The following is a 25361-nucleotide window of genomic DNA, read 5'->3' on the forward strand; positions in this document are numbered from 1 at the left end:
ATCTTCATTTTTTAACTCTCCTGAAAGTTGAAAAAATAGCAAAACATTTCAATACACCTCTTTCAATTATATTTCAGCATCATGTAGTAGCCTCCTGTGACATTAAGAAGGTCAGAGGGATTGGTACAACACCCTATTTTCATAAATACTGCTCACAAACTTTTATGGAGCATAAGGGGCACTATTTTTATCTTTTTAATTATTTTTTAAATATGAATTCTGAAAATTCTTCATAAGCTCCATTTCAATATATTGATCTGTATTTTCAGAGAGAAGATTTCAGATATTGCATTTTTGTTTTAAAATATATCCATTGAGCTTACTGCTACTTCTAAGTGCTAAAGTGGGAGAATTGGCAGAAAGATGAACCAATCAGGCCCTCTCTTTGGGCCTGATTGGCACAAAGAGCACAGAATAGCTCAAAATAAGTGAGATCTCGAGCAACAAAACAGGAGGGGTCATGTTTCTTTTCTACTCTAAAAAGTCTCCAAAAAACAGTGTCTGATTGCTCCAGTTCTCATATATATGTATGCAATGATGGCAGCCGTCCAAGCATGCATCAGGGAGAGTGTTCAGAGAATTTGCAATGTTTGTCCTGCAAAGAGGTAGCAGAAGCAGGGTGTGAATATGAGTGGGAAAGAGGCATTTTCTATTACTCTGCCAATGAGAATTACAATGGCATAGGAATATTTTTTTTTAATGTTTTGGTTAGAACATCATGGATTAAAAGAGTGAATATCCTTTTTTTTTTTACTTGTACCAGGTATACATCCATAAAACAAACATACAGATTCTGGATGGCTGCTTACATATAAATTAAATTGAGACAATGTCAAACACGATTATTAAATTCATCTTGCTTATTTGACTATACTTAATATTTCTACACTTTTAGAAACTAAAACACCTCTCTGAAAAACCTTACCTTGGTGTTACTCTTGCGAGCTCATCAGAAGGATGTAAAATACGGCAAGTGGTAAAGGTAAATGTGGAGTTGGTTTGTGACATGCACTTCCCAGGATGATGTACTACATTAAAAAGAGAGAACTTTATTTGCATTTATACATTAAAAGAACTTTTATATTCGCAAATTAAGATGGAAAAGTGATATTATAAAGTATCAGTACAATAAATATCCAATATTTCTAAATCTCTTTATTATTTAGCTCCTCTGATATATTAATATCTATAAGAAGAGTCTTTTTAATTTGTCACATCTTTTGTTTTACAAGGACAATCTTTACTGTAAGGACTCTCAGCAAATATCAATGCTTTAGGGTGACCAATAAAAGGAAATCTTACTTCCATTTATTACTCTGATATAGTAATTTCCAATAATATAAAATAAAACTTAGAAAAGGCAACAAAGTAATATATCATGCTAATTTCCCCCAATTCTAAGGAATTAAAATGATAGCTATTTGAGCTTATTGTTACATTATTAGAAATATTGAATGGGGACAACGAAGTGATAAATGCTAATTCTGTAAGAAGTAAATATAATATCTTAATCTATATTAGCAGGTTTATTTTATGGGCAAGTGTAGGGATTGTGTAAGCCAAATATTAGCTATGCTCTAGGATATACAGAAACAGTTATCTGAAATAGCATGGTGAAAATTTGCCCAGAGACAGTGACTCATAGAATAGCCATGAACTTTGGACAGAGTAAGAAAAAACCCTCAACAGTGCTCCTGGCACGAGATAAGACACTAACGGTGTGATTGGCTAGCAACTCAGCCACCGATAGGTGCATAAAGTGAGAAGTTAGTAGCCTATCATAAGCTGTAGATGATACCTTTTATAACCAATTAGAAGCTTAATAAAAATAGCCTATGAACAGGTGTGTACTCAGAAGCCTTATTTTTGCATATAGATATAGCCGATGAAAACTTGCGTATTCAAAAGTTTTATTATTAGCCTATAGATTTGAAAAACCTTATATTTGTAGCCTATAAGAAACGTATATTAGGGAAAATTAGACTTGTATTTAGCCAATAGAAAATTACTAGTTGAAACCCCTTCATTTGCATATGAAGGGTATAAAAGAAGCATATTTGTAACAATAAAGCTTTGTCACTTTACCCAGACCATTGACTCCGTGTTTCATTGGTAAGCACTAGTAATGGTTTCAGGATCGGGCCTCGTAAAGTGAACCATCACAGGGTTGTCGAGACCCCCGTCCAGCGAGGATCGCATCTCGTCAAGTGGTGAACCCCGACGGTGACCGATTGGCCTTAAGGACATCGCTGAAGGAGCAACGCTTGGATCACGCATCTCAGCGCACTCAACCTCCCATCTCTTACCAAGTGAACAAATACGTAAGTATGGGAGTACGGCTGTCTTTGGTACAGGAACTTCATGTTCGGGAATTAGGACAGATAGTTGAAGCTAATAAAACTTATTTAAAAAAGAAAGGGCAATATCCGACAAAGAAGGGATTGGCCAAATTATTATTATATATCTGGCAAGAATGTCCAAGTTATCCTCATAAAGGAACATTACAAACTGAGACATGGACAAAAATAGGTGAATATTTACATAAAGAACCAAGGGCGCCTCCACCTATTTTATTAACATGGAAAGTTGTTTTAACAGCCCTAAGGCTTCATTACGATGAGGAGACTATAACATATGATAGCCATAACGAAGCCTTTAAGGAAGCTAGCGCACCTCCTGAATATGAGGAAGTAGAAGCTAAAAAGATGAATAGATTTAATGAGGTGGTAGAAACCATGTACCCTGTAACCACACTTAAAACAGAGAAGGGAGCGTTAATGACGGGAATAGAATTGGCCAGAAAAGATCCCTCAGCTTCAATTGACGATTTAGAAACCATGTCAGCATTTCCCGTGGATTTCGCCGGGGCAGCGCCGGTATATTCTCCGCTACCATTTTCTATGCTTAAGGACCTAAAATATGCTGTACAAAATTATGGGCTGGGATCCCCCTATGTATGTGGTTTACTGGGAAATTTAAGAACAAGTTACTCACTCTTGCCGGTGGAATGGGTCACCCTGACAAAATCGCTGCTAAATTTGACCCAATTCATGATGTGGAAAGCAGTTTTTAAAGAAGAAGCTCAAAAGAAAGCTAATATACATGGGGTTCCCGAGGCCCATGTGAAGGGCGGGGGGAATTTTCAAACCCAGCAGCAACAAATGGCTATTCCTCGAGCCACCCTAGATTACACTGCCCAAGCTGCCTTGACTGCATTTTCAAAAATAGGCAACTTTGGAGATCAAACCTCCTCCTCATTTTTAAAAATTGTGCAAAATAATGGGGAAAGTTTTGGGGATTTTGTTGAGAGATTGCAACAATCTATCAACAGGGAAATTACTAATGAGGAAGCAAGAAAACAACTCACGCTTAAACTAGCCTTTGAAAATGCCAATGCGGATTGTCAACGTGTATTGGGTCCTCTGCGTACAGACCCCTCTAAAAAATTGATTGATTATGTGAAGGCTGCTGCTACAGTTGGCTCAGTAATATATCAAGCAGAACAAATGGCACAGGCTATAGCAATAGTACAATCAGGGGATAACTATCAGAATAACCATATAAGGGGCCCACGAACGGGCCACTGTTATAATTGCGGCCGCTATGGTCATTACAAGAGCCAATGTAGGGCCCCAGGGGGAGGGGCAGGTCCCGCGAGAGGTGGGCAGCGTCCTACTAGCCCTTGCCAAGTATGCAAAAAAATAGGTCACTGGGCTAGAGAATGTAGAAGCCACTATCGGATCAAGGACGCCCGAGACATCCCAGAAGCCAAATGGTCCCATCAGCCTCAGGGAAACTAGATGCGGGGCATGGCTCCAGCCCCGAACAAAAGGAAGCCACAACATTTGTAAAACATTTTTTGGACACTAAGGAGGAAAATGTGGTTAATATTCCCCCATATAAACCCCAAAGATATGAATCTAATATGCTTGTGCCCCCAGAAAACCCCCAACCCATGGCAGTTTTGAATTCTCATGATGAAAAAGAAGGCTCTTATGTGCAGTCTATCATAGTGCAGGCTTCAGAGACTATAGACATGTTAACCCCGGGACTTGTGTATTTCCTCCCTGTAAATATAGAAGAACTTTACCTCCCCCCAGGTCAGCCCCTTATTATGTACCCTAATCATAATCTTTTATCCAAAGGCATTTTGGCCTCACCATATATTTTACAAGAAGAAGACTTAGCTTCCCTAGCTTTAGGTTGCATACCTGATAGCCCGATGACAATTCAAAAGGGGGAGGATGTGGCTATAATAATATCAGTAGACCTGACATCCGATCCTTATGAACGTAATTACGAACTTCACTGTTGTATTGCCCCCTTTAAGGACTTTATTGAGGAAGATGTAAGTGCCTGGTTTACCACTAACGTATCAAATTCTAAACCCTATTTGACCATAGTTATTAATGATGTACCCCTTTTAGGAATTCTAGACACAGGAGCAGATGTATCTGTAATAAGCCTTCAGCAATGGCCTCGTGACTGGCCGCTCCAATCGTCCCCAGCCATTAAAGGAGTAGGAGGAGTTCAATTGGCTCAGTCCAGTGCCCAGTGGTTGGACGCTTCTATCCCGGGCTCATCACAAACGGCACGTATTCGCCCCGTTGTTTTACCCTTGCATGTAAATTTGTGGGGAAGGGACTTATTATCCCAATTTCGAACCACCCTCACGCTGGACTGAGCGCAATGGACCCCTTAATGAAATTAACTTTAAAACATACCACTCCAGTCTGGATTGACCAATGGCCCCTCCCATACGATAAATATTTGGCACTCCAGGATATAATTTTTAATTTGATAGAAGAAGACAAAATTGAACCCTCTAATAGCCCATATAACACCCCTGTATTTGTAATAAAAAAGAAATCAGGAAAATGGAGAATGTTACAAGATTTAAGAAAGATTAATAGTGTTTTAGAACCCATGGGAGCATTACAGTGTGGGCTACCGAACCCCAATATGATCCCCCAAAAATATAAATTAGTAGCAATAGACTTAAACGATGCCTTTTTCTCAATACCTCTCTATCCACAAGACAGAAAACTTTTTGCATTCACGGTGCCAGTAGAAAACCATGATATGCCCACTAAACAGTATCAATGGAAAGTTTTACCCCAAGGAATGTTAAATAGTCCAACCATATGTCAGTATTATATTTCAAAAATTTTAGAACCCTTTCGTAACAAATATCCCTTTGTTATTTTCTATCATTACATGGATGATATCCTCTTGGCCGTAGAACAATCTAGATTTTATAAGACTATTTTTGAAGAACTAATACAGTTATTTAATAACCAAGGCTTTACGATAGCCCAAGAAAAAATCCAGCTCTTACCCCCCCTATTCGTATCTAGGCCACAAGATGTTCTTTGATAGATCTGTTCCTGTGCTGCCACACATTGACCTTTTTGAGAATTGCACCCTAGTACAGTTACAACAATATTTAGGCATATTAAATTGGGCACGCCCCTATATGGGCTTAACAACAGAACAATTACAACCATTGTTTGCTTTATTGGGAGGCTCCAAAGAACCCTCTACAATTATTCACATGGGCCCTGCTCAGGAACAATGTCTTCGTACTATTCAACAGGCAGTTTCTAATAAATGGGTAGATAGAAGGATAGATAAGGTGCCTATAGCGGCAGCAGTACTTAATACTTCGCGCCTTCCTACTGGTTGTCTATTACAATGTCATGAGAGTAAAGTGTATATTATTGAATGGATCCATTTAGCAAATACCCCAAAGAAAACTATATCTACTCGCCCTTTTTTAGTTTCTCAACTAATCTTTAAATTATGCTTACGCTGTCGCCAGCTGGCCGCTGCAGATCCCTCCACCCTATATGTCCCATTCCCCTTACCTGTTTGGGAGCAACATTTTAAAGTGTCCGATGATCTTCAATTGGCACTTGCAGATTTTGTTTCCCCTGTAAAATATCATTTGCCTGTTGACCCCCGATTTGCCCTTGTCACTACTTTACCTATAACTATACAGTCCCAGCAGCAAACCATGCCCATAAAGGGAGCCTTGACTGTTTTTGCAGATGGATCAAAAACCATGGGAGCATGTGTATATAAGGAGAAAGGTGAATGGATTGTACATCACACTTACCCTCAGACTTCTGCCCAAAGGGCTGAGCTAGCTGCAGCAACACTAGCATTTCAGAAAAAGCCAGAAGAGCCCTTTAACTTAATAGTTGACTCTTTGTATGTCTATCACACCATTCAGAATATTTTTGGGAGTTATATATCTCCCTCGGTGGACAAAAATTTATCGGTTCTGTTTAACACACTACAAGATGAAATAGAAAAAAGAGCTTTCCCCTATTTTGTTGCTCATATAAGGAGCTATCAACCTTTTCCAGGCATGTTAACGGAAGGGAATAATAAAGCAGATGAGGCATCCCGAGCAATTTTTTCTCTCGAAACACCGTGGGAGAGCCATTCCTTTTTTCACCAGAATGCGTCTAGCCTTAGTAAACAGTTTAAGATTACAAAAACAGAGGCTTCCGCTATTATTCAACAATGTCCCAGTTGTAGCAAACAAGCACACGCCCTCCCTATGGGGGTTAATCCTCGGGGACTTAGTCCTGCGCAAATTTGGCAGATGGATGTTACCCAATACTCCCCCTTTGCCCCATGGAAATATTTACATGTATCTATAGATACTTTTTCTAGCTTTCTTTTTGTAACCCCCCAGCGGGGAGAAACGGCAAAACATGTTATTAATCACTGTATACGCTCCTTTTCACTATTACAAAAACCTGCTGAATTAAAAACGGATAACGGGCCAGCATATGTCAGTAAACAATTTTCGGAGTTTTGCAATAAATGGGGAATTGTTCATAAGTTTGGCATCCCTCATAATCCGGGGGGTCAAGCGGTGGTTGAAAGGTCACATTTAACATTAAAAAATATGCTGGATAAACAAAAGGAGCCGATGTTAACATCGCTGCCCACTGTTCAAAATGCAATTGCAAAAGCTCTGTATACTTTGAATTTTTAAAATCTCACAGGCACCCACAACCCAACCACAGCCGCCCAACGGCTGTTTCAGCCTAGCGTAGTTTCTCCCCGTCCCCCTGTTTATTACAGAGAACTCCCCGACCCGGAGTAGAAAGGACCTGCCCAGCTAATTACGTGGGGACGCGGCTACGCTGCTGTACAACTCCAAGACACTGATCGAATCTTGTGGGTGCCAGGCCGCTGTGTTCGCCCATATCAGGTGGCCAAGAAGACACCTGCCACACCTCCCGAAGAGGATATTCATTCTTTGTTCCGGTAGATGTGCTGGTTTTGCTTTTGCCCCTGCGCAGCTTGCTGCTGTTCACACTGTCCGGCTTGTGTTTTATGTACTAATTGTCCAGTGCCTTGTGACATCGTCGTGATTGACCAATTCTTGGAAGAATATATTTCTCTGACACCACACGAACGCTGTACAACTTTGACTCTCACACCCACGGTATTGTACTCTTTGTGTCACCCCTTTTACAATCTTACCACACAGAATGAAGATTTTTTCGACTCATACAAACGTTTGCCCTATGGGCTGCCACATTTGTGAACCCCGTCCCATTTCTCCTCCTCAGTGTCCAATATTCAGGGGACCTGCACCAGGACATCATCTCACCTTTTGGGATCTTTGGATGCACCCGATGTCCCTTAAACACTTCATATATCACCTTTTGCCTTTCATTATATGTTTGTTGGTTGTAGGAGGGGGAATGCACCTGGCTATGATATATACCCATACCAATTCACGACACACTAGATCGGTGTCATTAGATGGGAAATCTGATACGCCTTTTCTTCAATGGATCGGTCCCCCCAAACAATTTAAAGAAGAAGGGTCTATGGGACGCAATTGAAATCCCTTACCAGACTTCGCTCCCTGTCACGTTAACTGGATGTTTTATCCTATTAACAGCAGTCAACCCGTACAATTTTTAAAAGGCACCCAATTTGGCAAAAACGAAGGATGTCTCAATGTTATACAATTTATAATTAGCAATGAAACCACGGGAACTTATGTTTGTATTCAATCCCAAAAATGGCAAACTTATTATATCCTGGCTCAGGTGCATTCCCAATATAGTTTTAACTTCCCTATTAATGATCCTTGCTTAAGGGCTTTTAGACAACGGCAATTTACTCGCAAGAAAAGAGCCAATGACGCTATAGAAGAGACCTGTGCCCAATGCATTGTAAAGACCATATTGGGAACACGCATCCAATACACTTTATTACATACCAATATCCCCCCAGTAGGAGGTAAAAAAGACGGTGTGTGTATTCATGAGGGAATTCAATACGATATATATCAAACAAAGGACAAGCTATGGTGCTCTAAACCATCTGCACCAGTGGCCATTAACATCACTATTTACGCAGGGGATGTAGGTGTACGTAATTCACATTTTACATGGCTGTCATTTCTTAATTCAACAAGTATCATTTTTATAAAACCCACTACCGTTTCCCTCATCATTGATGCATGTAATGCCATGTCCAGATCCGTATCTCCTGGAACTATTAAATGCGGATCCGACAGCTGGAAATCTTCATATCACTTTGATCATAAATATTTGTGTAAGGCAGATACCGGCCAACAAGCAGCCAACATCATGCGAAAAAAGCGAGTGGTCTCATCAGGAGACCGTCGGGATGATTTTTTCTCCCTCGCACCTAGCCCATGTCATGGGCGGCACTGTCAAGGCTGGGGATGTGTATGCTATCATACGGGAGGGGGCTACTCTGGTAAGGATTGCCCAGACATTTCAGAATTCACACGGCTTTCTGCTTCTAACCGGATTAACATCCAATGGAAAGTTTCTAGTAAGAACTCACTCACCCGCACCTATGGTTTGGGCATAGATGGAACAGGCTCAGACCCCCTAACATATATCACCATTAAACAAACGATTTTACGAAATAATTCTGAAATAAAATGGTCAGTATATCAGATGCTGGAAAAAGCAGGAAAGCAACAAATAATTACCGATAAAGCCAGAAATTTGTTTGTAGAATTTGCCAGTGATGTAGCCACCACTCTAGGGATAAAAAATTGTTTTGTGTGGGGGGGAACAAATATGGGTAATCAATGGCCATGGGAAGCTACAGAAGCCCACGGCCATGTGTTTAACAGCATGAAAGAATCGGGAAATATCACTAAAGGTCAATTGTTAACAGATGAACAAATTGTGACATGGGCTCTTACCACTAATATAGTAGGGGTAGAATGTTACAAGAGAAATTTAACCAATGGGAATTATGTGGGAGATTTAATGTGTTTAGGATATTGGGAAAATGATAATTGGACTTCTCCTTCAAACTTGTCAAAACCAGAAAAACACAATTTTAACAACATAGCCAATGTAACATCAGGTAAACCATGGAGTACCCCAAAGGGTATGTATTGGGTATGTGGGAACAGAGCTTATTCCCAACTAGATAGCGACTGGTCGGGGTCGTGTATTTTGGCATGGATAAGACCTTCCTTTTTCCTCATTCCTCTAAGTAACGCCCAAACTCTGGGAGCCCCAGTTTATGACGCATGGAAACACAATAAAAATAAAAGAGACTTAAACACAGGGATAGGAGGTCTGCAGGTAATGGGAAAAACTGATGATATTTGGACACCTGAGAGAATCATCGCTTACTACGATCCTGCTACATGGGCGGAGGATGGGTCTTGGGGATATAGAACCCCAATATATATGCTTAACAGAATCATACGTTTGCAAGCTATTTTAGAAATAGCAGGAAGGAATATTGACTCTGCGTTAAATAACATCGCAACGGAACAAGACAAACTTAGGACAGCAGTTTACCAGAATAGATTGGCTTTAGATTATCTTTTAGCCGCAGAGGGAGGTGTTTGTGGGAAATTTAACCTAAGCAATTGCTGTCTACAGATAAATCCCGTAGGCAAGGTTGTCGCTGATTTAACGGCAGAAATGCGAAGGATCATCCACGTACCTCCTCAGAAATGGACAGGAATCCTGGATGATGGAGGATTTTTAGGTGGAATATTCCGTAACTGGAAGCAAGCTATATTTTTTGCAGGAATGATTTTACTTGCTATTGTTATGTTACCCTGTTTAATACCTATATTGAAAACTGTTATGCAGTCGGTGGCTGAGTCTGTTGTTCAAAAACATTCTGTCATGAGTGTTGTTAAGTGTCCGGAAGAAGACCTTTTCATCCCGGGATGTCCTATGATCAACCAGCTGACAAAGTCACTGCCCGTGTTCCCAGTCCCTTCTATATATAAAAAGAAAGGAGCAGATGTAGGGATTGTGTAAGCCAAATATTAGCTATGCTCTAGGATATACAGAAACAGTTATCTGAAATAGCATGGTGAAAATTTGCCCAGAGACAGTGACTCATAGAATAGCCATGAACTTTGGACAGAGTAAGAAAAAACCCTCAACAGTGCTCCTGGCACGAGATAAGACACTAACGGTGTGATTGGCTAGCAACTCAGCCACCGATAGGTGCATAAAGTGAGAAGTTAGTAGCCTATCATAAGCTGTAGATGATACCTTTTATAACCAATTAGAAGCTTAATAGAAATAGCCTTAATTTTGCATATAGATATAGCCTATGAAAACTTGCGTATTCAAAAGTTTTATTATTAGCCTATAGATTTGAAAAACCTTATATTTGTAGCCTATAAGAAACGTATATTAGGGAAAATTAGACTTGCATTTAGCCAATAGAAAATTATTAGTTGAAACCCCTTCATTTGCATATGAAGGGTATAAAAGAAGCATATTTGTAACAATAAAGCTTTGTCACTTTACCCAGACCATTGACTCCGTGTTTCATTGGTAAGCACTAGTAATGGTTTCAGGATCGGGCCTCGTAAAGTGAACCATCACAGGGTTGTCGAGACCCCCGTCCAGCAGGGATCGCGTCTCGTCAGGCAAGATATGACAATTCTTAACAAAAATGTGTAATACCTAGAAATCATATATTTTAGTTTCTTTTACATTGATCTAGGCAAATATATCTCATCACTTTTATTTAGTAATTGATCCAGAGACAATAATAAATGTTAGTATACAAAAATAATAGAACAAAGTGGTGCTTAAATGTTTATGAACCTTATTGAATTTGTAATATTTCTGTGTAAATGTGATCTAAAACAATCATTTTTCCAAGCAATTCCTAAAACTAGATAAAGCATACAAATCTAACAAACTATAGAGAGAACCCAATTAAACAAGTGAGTCAAAAACATGATATTTATTCATCGATTTAGAGGGAAATGATCCAAAGCTATATATTTGTATGTGACAAAACTATGTGAACTTTTCTTTTCAGTAACTAGTGTGCTTCTTCTTGGGCAGTGTTAACATCAATTCAATGTTTCTGATAACTGTTGATCAGTCCTACATATCAGCTTGCAGGAATTTGAACTGATTCCTCCTTTCAGAGCAGATTCAAATTAGGGAAGTTAATGGGTTCCCTCACATGAATTGCCCATTTCAATTCCTCCAACATTTCTCTAGGACTAATTTGATCATTCCAAAATACTAACTTTCCTCTGCTTTAACCATTCTTTGTCTTTTGGTCATGGTTGTTCTAAAGGTGCAACTGGACTTCCTCTTTTTTCTTTAAAGACCATTCACTTCTCACCAAAACAAACTTAATGATATTGTTCTACATTTCACAGATGGGTAAAAGTTCTTATGCTAGAATGCAGGATGTGTCTTTTGCATAAAAGAATTCTTCCACTAGTTTTTAGGCTGATCCACATGGTATTTTACAAACTATAGATAAGCAGCAACAATCTTTTATGTGACCCTTTCCTTGCAATGGTGCCATGCATACTATTGCTATTCAATGTTCTTATGCTATTCTCATCAAAACTGACTTTAGTTTCTTAGATATTACCCTGGGGTTCTTTCAGACAGAATATTTTATACCATTACTCTGGGGAGAATAACTGTGGGGTTGAATTGCCTCCATTTGTACACAATCTGCCTGACAGTGGACTGGTCAAGTTTATACCTTTTGGAAATAGTATTGTAATCTTTTCTAACTTGGTGGATATTAATAGCTGTTTTACAGATGTCTTTAGACATATCCTTTGTTCAACCCATGAAATACGTCCAAACATCTGCTATGAGGCAAGATTTTAACAGAGAATATCCAGAATTCTCTTCTTTAAATAAGGCAGAACCTGCTACCCTCATGTCTGATTATCATCCCTTCATTGAAAGAGCTTCTAGAGGTTCATATACCTTTGCCATATAAATGTAGCTTTGGATCACTTATTATGTATTATTTTGCATCCAGCATAATTATTATGGATTCACTATTGCCAAATTGCAGTTTTATTTTCTACCTCCATCTGAAACACAAAGCAGCAGCTGCTGTACCAGATAGCAATTAAATTAATCAATTAGTAAAACGATCTGAATAGCTGAATATAAGATAACTTATTTTTGTGGTATTGCAATGAAACAGATTATAGAACCATACCAGATCCAAATTTGCATTTACAGTTTGCTATAGGGTGCAACTGTACAATGCAAAGTTAAACAAACCATTAAGTATGCCATCTTAAACAAGTTATCTCAACTTTTAAAATTCTATATACAGTGATACCTCGTCTTACGAACTTAATTGGTTCCGGGACGAGGTTTGTAAGGTGAAAAGTTTGTAAGATGAAACAATGTTTCCCATAGGAATCAATGGAAAAGCTATTAATGTGTGCAAGCCCAAAACTCACCCCTTTTGCCAGCCGAAGTGCCTGTTTTTGCACTGCAGGGATTCCCCTGAGGCTCCCCTCCATGGGAAACCCCACCTCCGGACTTCCGTGTTTTTGTGATGCTGCAGGGAAATCCCAACAGGGGAATCCCAGCAGTGCAAAAACGGGTGCTTCGCTGGCAACAGAAGTCTGGAGGTGGGGTTTCCAAGCGAGGGGAACCTCAGCGAAATTGCAGCATCGCAAAAACACGTAAGTCCTCAAAACCCCACCTCCAGACTTTGGTGATGCTGCGATTTTGCTGAGGCTCCCCTCGCTGGGAAACCCCACCTCCAAACTTCCGTTGCCAGGGAAGCACCCGTTTTTTCGCTGCTGGGATTCCCCTGCAGCATCGCAAAAATACGGATGTCCGGAGGTGGGGTTTCCCAGCAGTGCAAAAATGGGCGCTTCGCTGGCAACAGAAGTCTGGAGGCGGGGCATCCCAGTGGCGGCGGCTTGGGTTTGTAAGGTGAAAATAGTTTGGAAGAAGAGGCAAAAAAAATCTTAAACCCCAGGTTTGTATCTCAAAAAGTTTGTATGACGAGGGGTTTGTAAGACAAGGTATCACTGTATTCTCAAGTTACAAAAGAAAACATTATACATTTAGCTGAAGTGGAAAGAAATGAGAGGTGCTGAAAAGAATTTAGTTATTATATTCCAAGTTTGGAAATCATCAAGAAGAGCATAAAAAGCAGTGTAGGAGACAAGATCTGTCCTTTTCTCTCAACATAAGTTCTTCTTTGTATAACCTTTTGGAAGAGCCAATATACAGAAATATATTTTTGGATTGAAACGTGCTTTCTTACAATTGAGTGATTCATGCCTGTAAAGGTAGCCCTCAACAGAAAACTATTTATTTAACTTTTTTTCCAGATACGCTGCTGCTGAAAAAACGACTTATACATAGAAACATAGAAAACTGACGGCAGAAAAAGACCTCATGGTCCATCTAGTCTGCCCTTATACTATTTCCTGTATTTTATCTTACAATGGATAAATGTTTATCTCAGGCATGTTTAAATTCAGTTACTGTGGATTTACCAACCACGTCTGCTGGAAGTTTGTTCCAAGGATCTACTACGCTTTCAGTAAAATAATATTTTCTCATGTTGCTTTTGATCTTTCCCCCAACTAACTTCAGATTGTGTCCCCTTGTTCTTGTGTTCACTTTCCTATTAAAAACACTTCCCTCCTGAACCTTATTTAACCCTTAAACATATTTAAATGTTTCGATCATGTTCCCCCTTTTCCTTCTGTCCTTCAGACTATACAAATTGAGTTCATTAAGTCTTTCCTGATAGGTTTTATGCTTAAGACCTTCCACCACTCTTGTAGCCCGTCTTCGCACCCGTTCAATTTTGTCAATATCTTTTTGTAGGTGAGGTCTCCAGAACTGAACACACAGTATTCCAAATGTGGTCTCACCAGTGCTCTATATAAGGGGATCACAATCTCCCTCTTCCTGCTTGTTATACCTCTAGTTATGCAGCCAAGCATCCTACTTGCTTTTCCTACTGCCCGACTACACTGCTCACCCATTTTGAGACTGTCAGAAATCACTACCACTAAATCCTTCTCTTCTGAAGTTTTTGCTAACACAGAACTCCCAATGCAATAATCAGATTGAAGATTCCTTTTCCCCAACTGCATTATTTTACATTTGGAAACATTATACTGCAGTTACCATTGCTTTGACCATTTATCTAGTAAAGCTAAATCATTTACCATATTACAGACCCCTCCAGGAATATCAACCCTATCGCACACTTTAGAGTCATCGGCAAATAGGCAAACCTTCCCTACCAAACCTTCCCCTATGTCACTCACAAACATATTAAAAAGAATAGGACCCAGAACAGACCCTTGTGGCACACCGCTTGTAACCTGTCTCTGCTCAGAATACTTGCCATTAACAATAACTCTCTGATGTCTACGCTTCAGCCAGCTTGAAATCCACTGAACTATCCAGGGATTAAGTCCAATCTTCACTAATTTATCTATCAGCTCTTTATGTGGAACTGTATCAAAGGCTTTGCTGAAATCCAGATAGGCAATATCCACGACACCACCTTGAACCAACACCTTTGTGACATAGTCAAAGAAATCAATGAGATTAGTCTGATATGATTTGCCTTCAGTAAAGCCATGCTGATTTGGGTCCAATAAGTTATTGTTTTTTAGGTGTTGATTTATCCTCTTTTTGAGTAGAGTCTCCATCATTTTAACTATAACTGATGTCAAGCTAACTGGCCTGTAGTTACCAGCTTCTTCTCTACTGCCCTTCTTGTGGATAGGCACAACACTGGCCATTCTCCAATCCTCAGGAACATCTCCTGTTAACAGGGATTGGTTAAACAAATCAGTCATGGGGGTAGCAATGACAGATCTGAGTTCTTTAAGAACTCTGGGGTGGATGCCATCTGGACCCATTGCCTTATTTATCTTTAATCGTTCAAGTTCTTCTAAGACATTGGCTTCTAAGATCACTGGAGCTAATCCGTACAGCTGGAAGCAATGCTATATCCCTCTATAGTATTATTTTGTAAGGTGTCTTTTGAGAAAACTGAACAGAAGTAGCTATTGAAATGGTCAGCAATCTCCTTATTCCCTTCAATGCATGTATTATTCCCGGTACTAAGCTTCGTGATGCTGCAGTTTTTCTTCTTCCTATCACTAATATATCTGAAGAAGGTTTTATCCCCCTTATTTACAGATTTGGCAATTTCTTCCTCTTTTGAAGCTTTAGCAGCATATATTATCTGTTTCGCCTCTTTCTGTCTCATTTTATACACCTCTCTATCAGCTATACTTCCAGACTCTTTATACCTCCTATAGGCAGCCTTTTTTTCATTGACTATAGCCCTTACATCATTGCTAAACCATAGCGGTTTCTTCTTTCTTTTACCTTTAGTTATTTGCCTTACATACAGTCCTGTGGCTTTTAAGATGGCATTTTTTAATACAGTCCACTGGGTGCTCGCTCCTGCCATTTTATCCCTCCCCTTTAATTCATTATTTAAATATTCCCCCATTGCATTAAAATTTGTTTTTCTGAAATCCAATACTTTGGTTGCAGTATAGGATTGGTCACAATCAGTTTTTACATCAAACCACAAACATAGATGGTCACTGCAACCTAAATTTTCTCCCACCTTGACCTCTGAAACCCAATTCCCATTCGTAAAAACTAAATCTAGAATATTCTCCCCTCTAGTTGGTGTCTTAACCAGCTGTGCCAGAGCTGCTCCTGTAAAGGCCTCTACTATATTCTTACTTTTGCATGTAAGGGCACTGGGGATATTCCAGTCAGGCATGTTGAAATCACCCATAACCACAATATCTCCCTTTACTGCCATTTGGGTAATTTCATCCACCATCTTGTTGTCATATTCCTCAGATTGCCCTGGAGGCCTATAGATCACCCCAATTCTAATGACAGAACCGTCTTTATTTTGCCTGCAAATCCAGAGAGTCTCCAGATCTTTACATGTATTTTGAATTAGTGTTGATTTTAGACTTTCTTTAACATAAATGGCTACTCCACCTCCCCTTCTCTCTATTCTATCCTTCCTATACAGTGTATATCCTGGTGTGGATATTTCCCATTCATTAGAATCCTTAAACCATGTCTCAGTTATGGCAACCAGATCCAAATTATCTCTAGATATTATGGCCATTACTGTATTTTTCGCTCTATAAGACGCACCTGCTGATAAGACGCACCTAGATTTTAGAGGAGGAAAATAGAAAAAAAATATTTTGAGCCAAAAAGGGGAGAGGAAGAGAGGAAGGAGTGAAAGAAGGGAGTGAGGGAGGAAAGAAGGGAGGAAGGAAAAGGAAAGCAAGAAATGGAGGGAGGAAAGGAAGGAAGGAAGGAAGGAAAGAAAGAAAGAAAGAAAGAAAGAAAGAAAGAAAGAAAGAAAGAAAGAAAGAAAGGGGGAAGGAACAGGAACAGAGGAAGGAAGGAAGGAAACTTATGAAAGGGGAGAGTAAGAGAGGAAGGACTGAAGGGAGGGAGGGAGGGAAGAAGGTAGGAAGGAGAAAGAAAAGAAGAAATAGAGGAAGGGAAGGTAAAAGAGAGAAAGAAAAAGAGCAAGAAAGAAAGCAAGAAAGAGAGAAAGAAAATGAAAGAGAAATAAAAATAGAGAGGGGGAATGAAAGAAATGGAAGGAGGGAAAGAAGGAGAGAAAGCAAGAGAAAGAAAGAAAGAAAGAGAAAGAAAAAAGAATGAAAGAGCAAGAGAGCAAGAGAGAAAAAGAAAGAAAGAAAGAAAGAAAGAAAGGCAACTTCAAAGAAAGGCTCACTGAGCATCTCTCTCTCTCTCTCTCTCTCTTTCTATCCCTCTTTCTTTCTTTCTCTTCCTTTCTCTCTCTCCTCTTCCTTTATCTCCTCTCTCTCCCTCCCTCTCTCTCTTTCTCTCCCCCTTTCCCTCTCTCTTTCTCTCTCTCCCTCTCTTGCTATCTCTCCCCCCTCTCCCTCTCTCTTTCTCCCCCCCTTTCCCTCTCTCTTTCTCTCTCTCCCCCTCTTGCTATCTCTCCCCCCTCTCCCTCTCTCTTTCTCTCCCCCCCTTTCCCTCTCTCTGTCTCTCTCTCCCTCTCTTGCTATCTCCCCCCCTCTCCCTCTCTCTTTCTCTCCCCCCTTTCCCTCTCTCTCTCTCTCCCTCTCTTGCTAGCTCTCCCCCCTCTCCCACTCTCTTTCTCCCTCTCCCTCTCTTTCTCTCTCTCCCCCTCTCTTTCTCTCTCTCCCCCCCTTTCTCTCACTCTCTCTTTCTCACTATCTTGCTGTCTGTTGCTCTCACTCACTCTCGTTCTTTCTCCGTTCTTCTCAGCGGTGACGCGCGCATGCCCTGCCCGCCTCACCTTTGCCGAGAGCTCTCAGCAAGGGGGTTGTAGGAGAGGCGGGGCCGGCGGCAAAGGTGATATTCAATGTCGGGGGCGCACGGGCAGTTGCACGCGCTCCCTATCTCCCTGCTAGCCCACTCGGAATATTCAAAATAAGAAAAACCTTAACCGGCAAAGGCTTTTCTTATTTTGAATATTCCGAGTGGGCTAGCAGGGAGATAGGGAGCGCGTGCAACCGCCCGTGCGCCCCCGACATTGAATATCACCTTTGCCGCCGGCCCCGCCTCTCCTACAACCCCCTTGCTGAGAGCTCTCGGCAAAGGTGAGGCGGGCAGGGCATTGAATATCGCCTTCGCCGGCCTCCGCTGAGAAAAGCCTTTGTCGGCATTTCCTCTCGGCGCAGCGGCGGGCGGAGAGAGGGAAGGGGGGGCAGCGGCGTCCCTCCTGGCCTTGGCGGGCCGCCCGACCCTCCCCACCTCCTGCAAATACGGCGGGCGGCAGGTGGAGAGCGAGGAGCCGGTTCCGGCGGGCAGGGCTTGGCTGGCTGGCTGGCGGGGGGAGCGCCACTGGTGGTGAGGAGGGAGACCCTCCTCCGGGAGGGAGGGGGCCAGGCAGCAGCTAGCCAGCCAGCCGGCGGGATGGCGCTTCCGACTTCGCAGACTCCCCCCCCTCCCTGCCTGCATCTTCGCTCCATAAGACGAGGCTGATTTTTCATCCTACTTTGGGAGGAAAAAAACTGCGTCTTATGGAGCGAAAAATACGGTAACTCACAGAGCTTGTTGCTCAAGCTTCGAGCATTCGTGCACATTACCCGAAGAACATTATTTTCATTATTAGTTTGCCCCTTATCATCAACAACTACATCTATTTTATTTACAGCTCCCTTTTCATAAGCTTCCAGAAACAGATTTATCTTCATTGGTCGGGGACAGAAATCATCCACATCAGTTACATCTCTGTCCCCTTTACCTAGTTTAAATGCCTGTCCAAAAAAGTTCTGAATTCCTCACCGAGCACCTGGGTACCTCTGTATGATGGATGCAAACCATCCCTCTTAAACAACTCCCTATTAGACCACCTACTGACATCATGACTTACATAGCCAAAACCTTCAGTTTTACACCACTGCCTTAACCACACATTAAACTCTCTGATACAAGTTGTTTTATCCTCCTGGCCACAAACCGGTAACACCTCTGAGAAAGTCACTGAATCAGTTATTTTACCCAGCTCCACACTTAGACATTGAAAATCTCTTTTTACTACATTAACATTTCTCTGGCACAAATCATTTGTGCCAAGATGCACCACCACATCAACATTATTACCTTTACTCACAGCCTTGACAATGTTTGAAATCCGTCTCCTGTCCCTGCTGGCAGTGGCCCCTGGGAGACACCTCATCAGCTTCACCACATCCTTACTCTGTCCCAAATCAACACCTCTAACAGTCGAGTCACCCACAAGAGAATGTGTCCTTTTTTTATTTCTACTAACTGCACTTGCAATTATGACTACTGCAGGGTCCCATGGTCCTATGATCAAAATTCAGAAGCTTGGAAAGTAGCATGTATTTTCAAAGTTATTCATTTTTATCCTACCTTTATTATTTTTACAAATAATTCAGAGAAAATAGGAGGAGGAAGGTATATCCAACATACCTTCCTCCTATTTTCCTTACAACAATCTTGTGAGTAGGTTGGGCTGAGAGGTAATAATAATAATAATTTATTAGATTTGTATGCTGCCCCTGTCTGAAGACTCGGGGCGGGTAGTGATGGACCAAACTCATCCAGCTGGCTTTCATGGTGATGGTGACTTGAACTCTTAATCTCTCACTTTATTGTGTCATAGATATATTGACTGCTATTTGAAACCTTCCTGGGGCACTTCTGACGAGCAAAATCAATGGGGAAAGCTGTATTAATTTTACAACCATATGATTCACTTAATAAACATAAGATTGGCTTATTAACCATGGCAAAAGAAAGATAATCCTGGTGGCTGACGATCCTCATGTGCATTATAACTATACTAAAAACGAAAACCATCAGTTAAAAATCACACTCCAGCTAACTATACTATATAGTTAGTTACTATATTCTATACTATAGCGGCCCCCAACCTTTTGGGCAGTAAGGACTAGTTCCATGCAGAGACATTTTTCTGTGGGTTTGAACAGGTCTGGTTTTGCATGCTGCTTGCATCCCACAGATGGAGCTTCATTTCTTTGCATGGCCCAGGAACAGTCCACAGACTTGGGGTTGAGGATGCCTGCTATATCACATCACAGGTGTTGAGCTCAACTCCCATCCACACCCTGCACTTAGAGCTGCGGGCCAGATTCCGATCCAGAAATACAAGGCCTGTGAAACCATCCTGGAGACAGTGAGGGGCTGGTCCCCGCTGCCTCAGCCCTATCCCATCCCACTGTAGGCACAAACGCAAGGCAGTGAGTGCACAAGGGCTGGTGTCCCGGTGAAAGGGAAGCACTTAGAATGCGATCAGCCTGTGGGGCAAGATAGTCACAGGGGACACCAGGCCCCACACATTCACAGTCTCCTGTGTTTATGCTCAGGGGCAGGGACGAGATGAGGCCACCCTAGAGACATACTTGCTGTCCCAGAGTGGCCACATGGGCCAGATCTAACCAATGTCTCCTTCTGTCTCCAGATCTGTCCCACAGGCTTGTGTTTGACATGTCTGACCGAGAAGGACAGCAATAAATCTATGATAAATTTCCTTCACTGGAGATTGCCAGATTCCCCAGTTGCAATCTTGTCTGGCCCCACACAGGAGGCGGAGAATGATGCTGCAGTGTGTGGAAGCACAGATCTCTGGAGAGGCAGAGGAGCAGCATCAGGAATTGCCTCAACAAGCCAGCATCCTTACCATCCACAATTGGAAATGGAGATTCCCTTTAGAGAAGGATCAGCCTCCCTCATGCAGGACCAGGGAGTACTGCTTCCCCGCCTCCTCCTCTTGCTCTTCAGGGATCTGTCAAGGCAGAAGTTGGACTCAGAGGAAACTGGTTCCTGCAAACTTACTCCTCCATGCTTCCAATGCAGCAGTGTGGTCATCTACCTTCAGCTTTGCTGGGAGGAGGCAGCAGAGTGGGAAATACCAATGATATCTGGAATTGCGAGAATGTCTCCTTTGGCATGCTGTACACACAAACCATTCCAAGCTTGGAGACTTATATACTTCCTCTGTGGATAAAGTCCCAAACTTGTAATGCAGTGTGACAGAGCGTGCATACGCTTAGCTGTCAGCAGTTTGAGGAGCTTGTGGGGCACTGAATTGTCCCCATGTCAAGTTAGCTGTTACGACTTGTTCCATCCTGACCCAGCTGTCCAAAGTCAGCTGTGCCTAGTGAGAAGCATTGAGATGGCCATGCCCATCCAGCCATGCCCACCTAATTATGGCGACTCGGCTACTGGCCCTTTTGAGGGCAACAATAATGCAAATGTGGCCCTCAATTAAATTACGTTTGACACCATTGAGCTAGGGTTCATTGCCTTCAAAAAGGTTAAGGAAAGAACCCTTTGGACAAAGGCTATTCAATACAGCAGATACTACTACAGGAAAATAATAACAACAAAAACATCAGCAGCCTTTATTGTCCATGTACATCATATGTACAATGAAATTGATTTAGCCTCTAATGGTACAATCCATATTAGAAAATACAAGACAACATGAATAGTATTCTGCCGCATGAATCCCAGCGACTGGTTAGGTCCCACAGAGTTAATAAGGGGTTTTTAATGACTTTTAATTATTAGATTTGTTATATATTATGTTATTATTGTTGTGAGCTGCCCCGAGTCTACGGAGAGAGGCGGCATACAAATCTAATAAATTGAATTGAATTGAATTGAATAGGGCCATGGTGGTGAACCTATGGCACGCATGCCACAGATGGCACATGGAGCTGTATCAGAGGGCATGCAAGGTGTTGTCCTATGTCAGCTCCAGCATGCATGTGTGCACTAGCCAGCTGATTTTTGGCCTTGGGGAAGACTGTTTCACCCTCTGGAGGCTTCAGGAAAGCTTCCTGAAGCTCCAGAGTACAAAAAACAATCCAATGGGCAAACTGGAAGTTCGGAAGTTTGCCTGTTGTGCTGTTTTTCATACTCTGAGGCTTCAGGAAGCATCCCCAAAGGTTCTGGAGTGCAAAAAACAGACAACAGGCAAACATTTTTTCTAAAAGTCCGGTTTGCTGGTTTTTTTCATTTCCCCAGGCTTTAGTGAGGCCTGTGCGCATGCACAGGGATGGGGAGATTGCGTGCATCTGCAGGAGCAGTGCAGATGTGTGTGCGTGGGCATATAAGGGGGAGAGAATGGGGGTGAGCACATGTGTGCATGCTAGCACATGCACACACACCCTTTTGGCATGCAAAAAAAAAAATAATTCACTATGACCGGTATAAGGAATAATCCTTAGACAAGTAATTGGGGGGGGGGGAATTATGGGGCTTTAAACTATTTCAGCCACTGTACTAGTAGTGATTATGGAAGATTATGGCCACAGTTACCATTTTCTGGTATTCTTCAGATTAAATTATACAGTGGTACCTTGGTTCTTGAACACTTTGGTTCTCGTACATTTCAGATACCGAACAAAATTTTTGGCAAAAATTTGCTTCGGTATCTGAACAAAAATTCGGATACCGAACAGCCACAGAAAATTTTGTTTATTATCTGAAATGCTACAAGATCTGAGGGGATGGGGTGAGACGGAATGGGAGTCGGAATCCAACACGCCCATCCTGGCCGCCCACTAAACAGCCTCCCAGTCTCTAGTCTAAGCGCTCCAAGCTGTAGGAAGAGTGGGGGCGGCTGCAATACCAGCAGCTTCGGGGGGGCCTCCTTTCCTCAGTGGTTCGACTTGTTCCCTTTAAGCAGCTACACCAACTTTCTCCTTCCTTTGAGCAGCAGCAGCGCTGGGAACGTCAGCGGCTTTCCTTTCTCATGTGACGTTCCCAGCGCTGCTGCTGCTTGAAAGAAAGCCGCCGCCACCGTCGCCACTGCCGGGAAGGAAAAAGTTGGTGTAGCTGCCTACAGCTACAAGACAAACCACTGAGGAAAGGAGCCCCCCCCCCGAAACTGCCGGTATTGCAGCTGCCCCCACCCTTCCTACAATTTGGAGCGGAAGGGTGTAGGAAGGGTGTAGAAAGGGAAGTCGCTGACGTTCCCGGTGCTGCTGCTGCTCGAAGGAAAGCCACCGCTACCGTCGGGAAGGAGAAAGTTGGTGTAGCTGCCTACAGCTACAAGACGAACCACTGAGGAAAGGAGCCCCCCCCAAAACTGCCGGTATTGCAGCTGCCCCCACCCTTCCTACAGCTTGGAGTGCTTAGACTATAGAGCTCCTCAGATCTTTATCCCATAGGAAATAAAGGAAATAGGGGCTGGAAACCAATTAAACCATTTCCATTATTTCCTATGGGATAAATTACTTCGGTATTCGACCAAATCGGTTCTCGACCACACTTCTGAAATGAATTGTGGTCGAGAACCGAGGTACCACTGTATTTGATATTGGCCATAGCAATTGATTACCTAATTAATCTACAAATACGTTAGCCTGTGTTCTGAGATTGAACATCGAAACAATTCCACTGATAATCTATTTGTATCATATCAGGTCATAAAAAGATGAAAGCGGGCAATTTTGAACTGGCAGTAGTAACATAGTTTTGTAACTTCAAGTTCTTTAACATGGCCCATATGATCACACAGGTAGTCCTAGATTTATTACTAATTGCTTAGTGATCATCCAACATTTAAAAACACCTATCTTGGAGTTACTTATGTTACAGATTTGAAGTTTCAATGGTCAGCCCCTCATAGTCATGTAACAACTTCAGTATGCAGCCACAGAGCTACATTAATAGACTTTTGCAGTGTCCCATGATCATGTGATACGTTTTAAAATAGTTTTGTTGACATAACATAGCACAAATGTTTCCAGTTTTGGGCAAAACTGTGCACACCATTGATTTGTTTAACTGTCATATTTACTTAATGATATTGGAAAAAAGCTCATAAAATCAGATTAGTCATGATCTATTTACGACTATGACATAAGAACATTGTGCACAGGTTCTATTATGGTCATAAGTCGAGGAATATCTTTTATTATTATTTCATATTGTTTTATTGCTATTAATTGATCTATATAATTCCCTCAAATTATATTGCTTTAAAACTCTAATTTATTTTAGTGTAATTAGTATAACTTTTATTAGTGAAACCTCTTTAAAATACTATAAGCATTGCATAGAATGAGGATAATAGAACACTGAGTAGAACAGAGAAAACTGAGTAGAACAGAGAAAAATTAAGTGGATATAAAAAAGATAAAGACAGATTCTGACCTTATCAAGGACATTTATAAGTATTTTATTATTTTTATTTTTATTTATTGGATTTGTATGCCACCCCTCTCCGTAGACTCGGGGCAGCTAACAACAGTGATAAAAAACAGCATGTAACAATCCAATACTAAAACAACTAAAAAATCCTTATTATAAAACCAAACATACATACAAACATACCATGCATAAATTGTAAAAGCCTACGGGGAAAGAATATCTCAGTTCCCCCATGCCTGACAGCAAAGGTGGGTTTTAAGAAGCTTACGAAAGTTGAGGAGGGTGGGGGCAATTCTGATCTCTGGGGGGAGTTGGTTCCAGAGGGCCGGGGCCGCCACAGAGAAGGCTCTTCCCCTGCGTCCCGCCAAATGACATTGTTTAGTTGACGGGAACCGGAGAAGGCCCATTCTGTGGGACCTAACTGGTCTCTGGGATTCGTGCAGCAGAAGGCGATCCCTGAGATGATCTGGTCCGGTGCCATGAAGGGCTTTATAGGTCATAACCAACACTTTGAATTGTGACCAGAAACTGATCGGCAACCAATGCAGACTGTGGAGTGTTGGCGTAACATGGGCGTATTTGGGGAAGCCCATGATTGCTCTCGCAGCTGCATTCTGCACGATCTGAAGTTTCTGAACACTTTTCAAAGGTAGCCCCATGTAGAGAGCATTACAGTAGTTGAGCCTCGAGGTGATGAGGGCATGAGTGACTGTGAGCAGTGACTCCCGGTCCAAATAGGGCCGCAACTGGTGCACCAGGTGAACTTGGGCAAATGCCCCCCTCACTACAGCTGAAAGATGTTTCTCTAATGTGAGCTGTGGATCGAGGAGGATGCCCAGTTGCCGACCCTATCTGAGGGGGTCAATGACTCCCCCCCCCCAGGTGATGGAAGGACCGATAGAATTGTCCTTGGGAGGCAAAACCCACAGCCACTCCGTCTTATCAGGGTTGAGTTTGAGTCTGTTGACACCCATCCAGACCCCAACAGCCTCCAGGCACCAGCACATCATTTCCACTGCTTTGCTGACTGGACGAGGGGTGGAGATGTAGAGCTGGGTATCATCTGCATACTGATGATACCTCACCCCATGCTCTTGGATGATCTCCCCCAGCAGTTTCATGTAGATATTAAATAGCAGGGGGGGACAGGACCGACCCCTGAGGTACCCCACAAGGGAGCAACCAAGAGGTCGACCTCTGACCCCCCCACTAACACCGACTGCGACCGACCAGAGAGGTAGGAGGAGAACCACTGAAGAACAGTGCCTCCCACTCCCAACCCCTCCAGCCAGCACAGAAGGATACCATGGTCGATGGTATCGAAAGCCGCTGAGAGGTCAAGAAGCACCAGGACAGAGGATAAACCCCTGTCCCGGGCCT

At 42.1% G+C, this 25361-nt stretch overlaps 1 protein-coding gene across 11 annotated transcripts in view; it reads right to left on the minus strand.

The window, feature by feature from the left end:
* The window catches only part of TRAK1 (trafficking kinesin protein 1), a 709911-nt gene that overhangs the window by 16425 nt on the left and 668125 nt on the right, over nucleotides 1-25361 (minus strand). For 10 of the 11 annotated variants that reach the window (XM_070727389.1, XM_070727391.1, XM_070727388.1 and 7 more), the window contains one exon: nucleotides 926-1028. In XM_070727389.1, the coding sequence (XP_070583490.1) occupies nucleotides 926-1028 (103 nt within the window). Of the gene's footprint in view, nucleotides 1-925; nucleotides 1029-10113; nucleotides 10270-25361 lie in introns of all 11 variants that reach the window. The other variant, XR_011556832.1, reaches the window with a different exon arrangement.

The sequence above is a fragment of the Erythrolamprus reginae genome, chromosome Z, assembly GCF_031021105.1.
Source record: "Erythrolamprus reginae isolate rEryReg1 chromosome Z, rEryReg1.hap1, whole genome shotgun sequence".
Taxonomy (NCBI): Eukaryota; Metazoa; Chordata; class Lepidosauria; order Squamata; family Dipsadidae; genus Erythrolamprus; species Erythrolamprus reginae.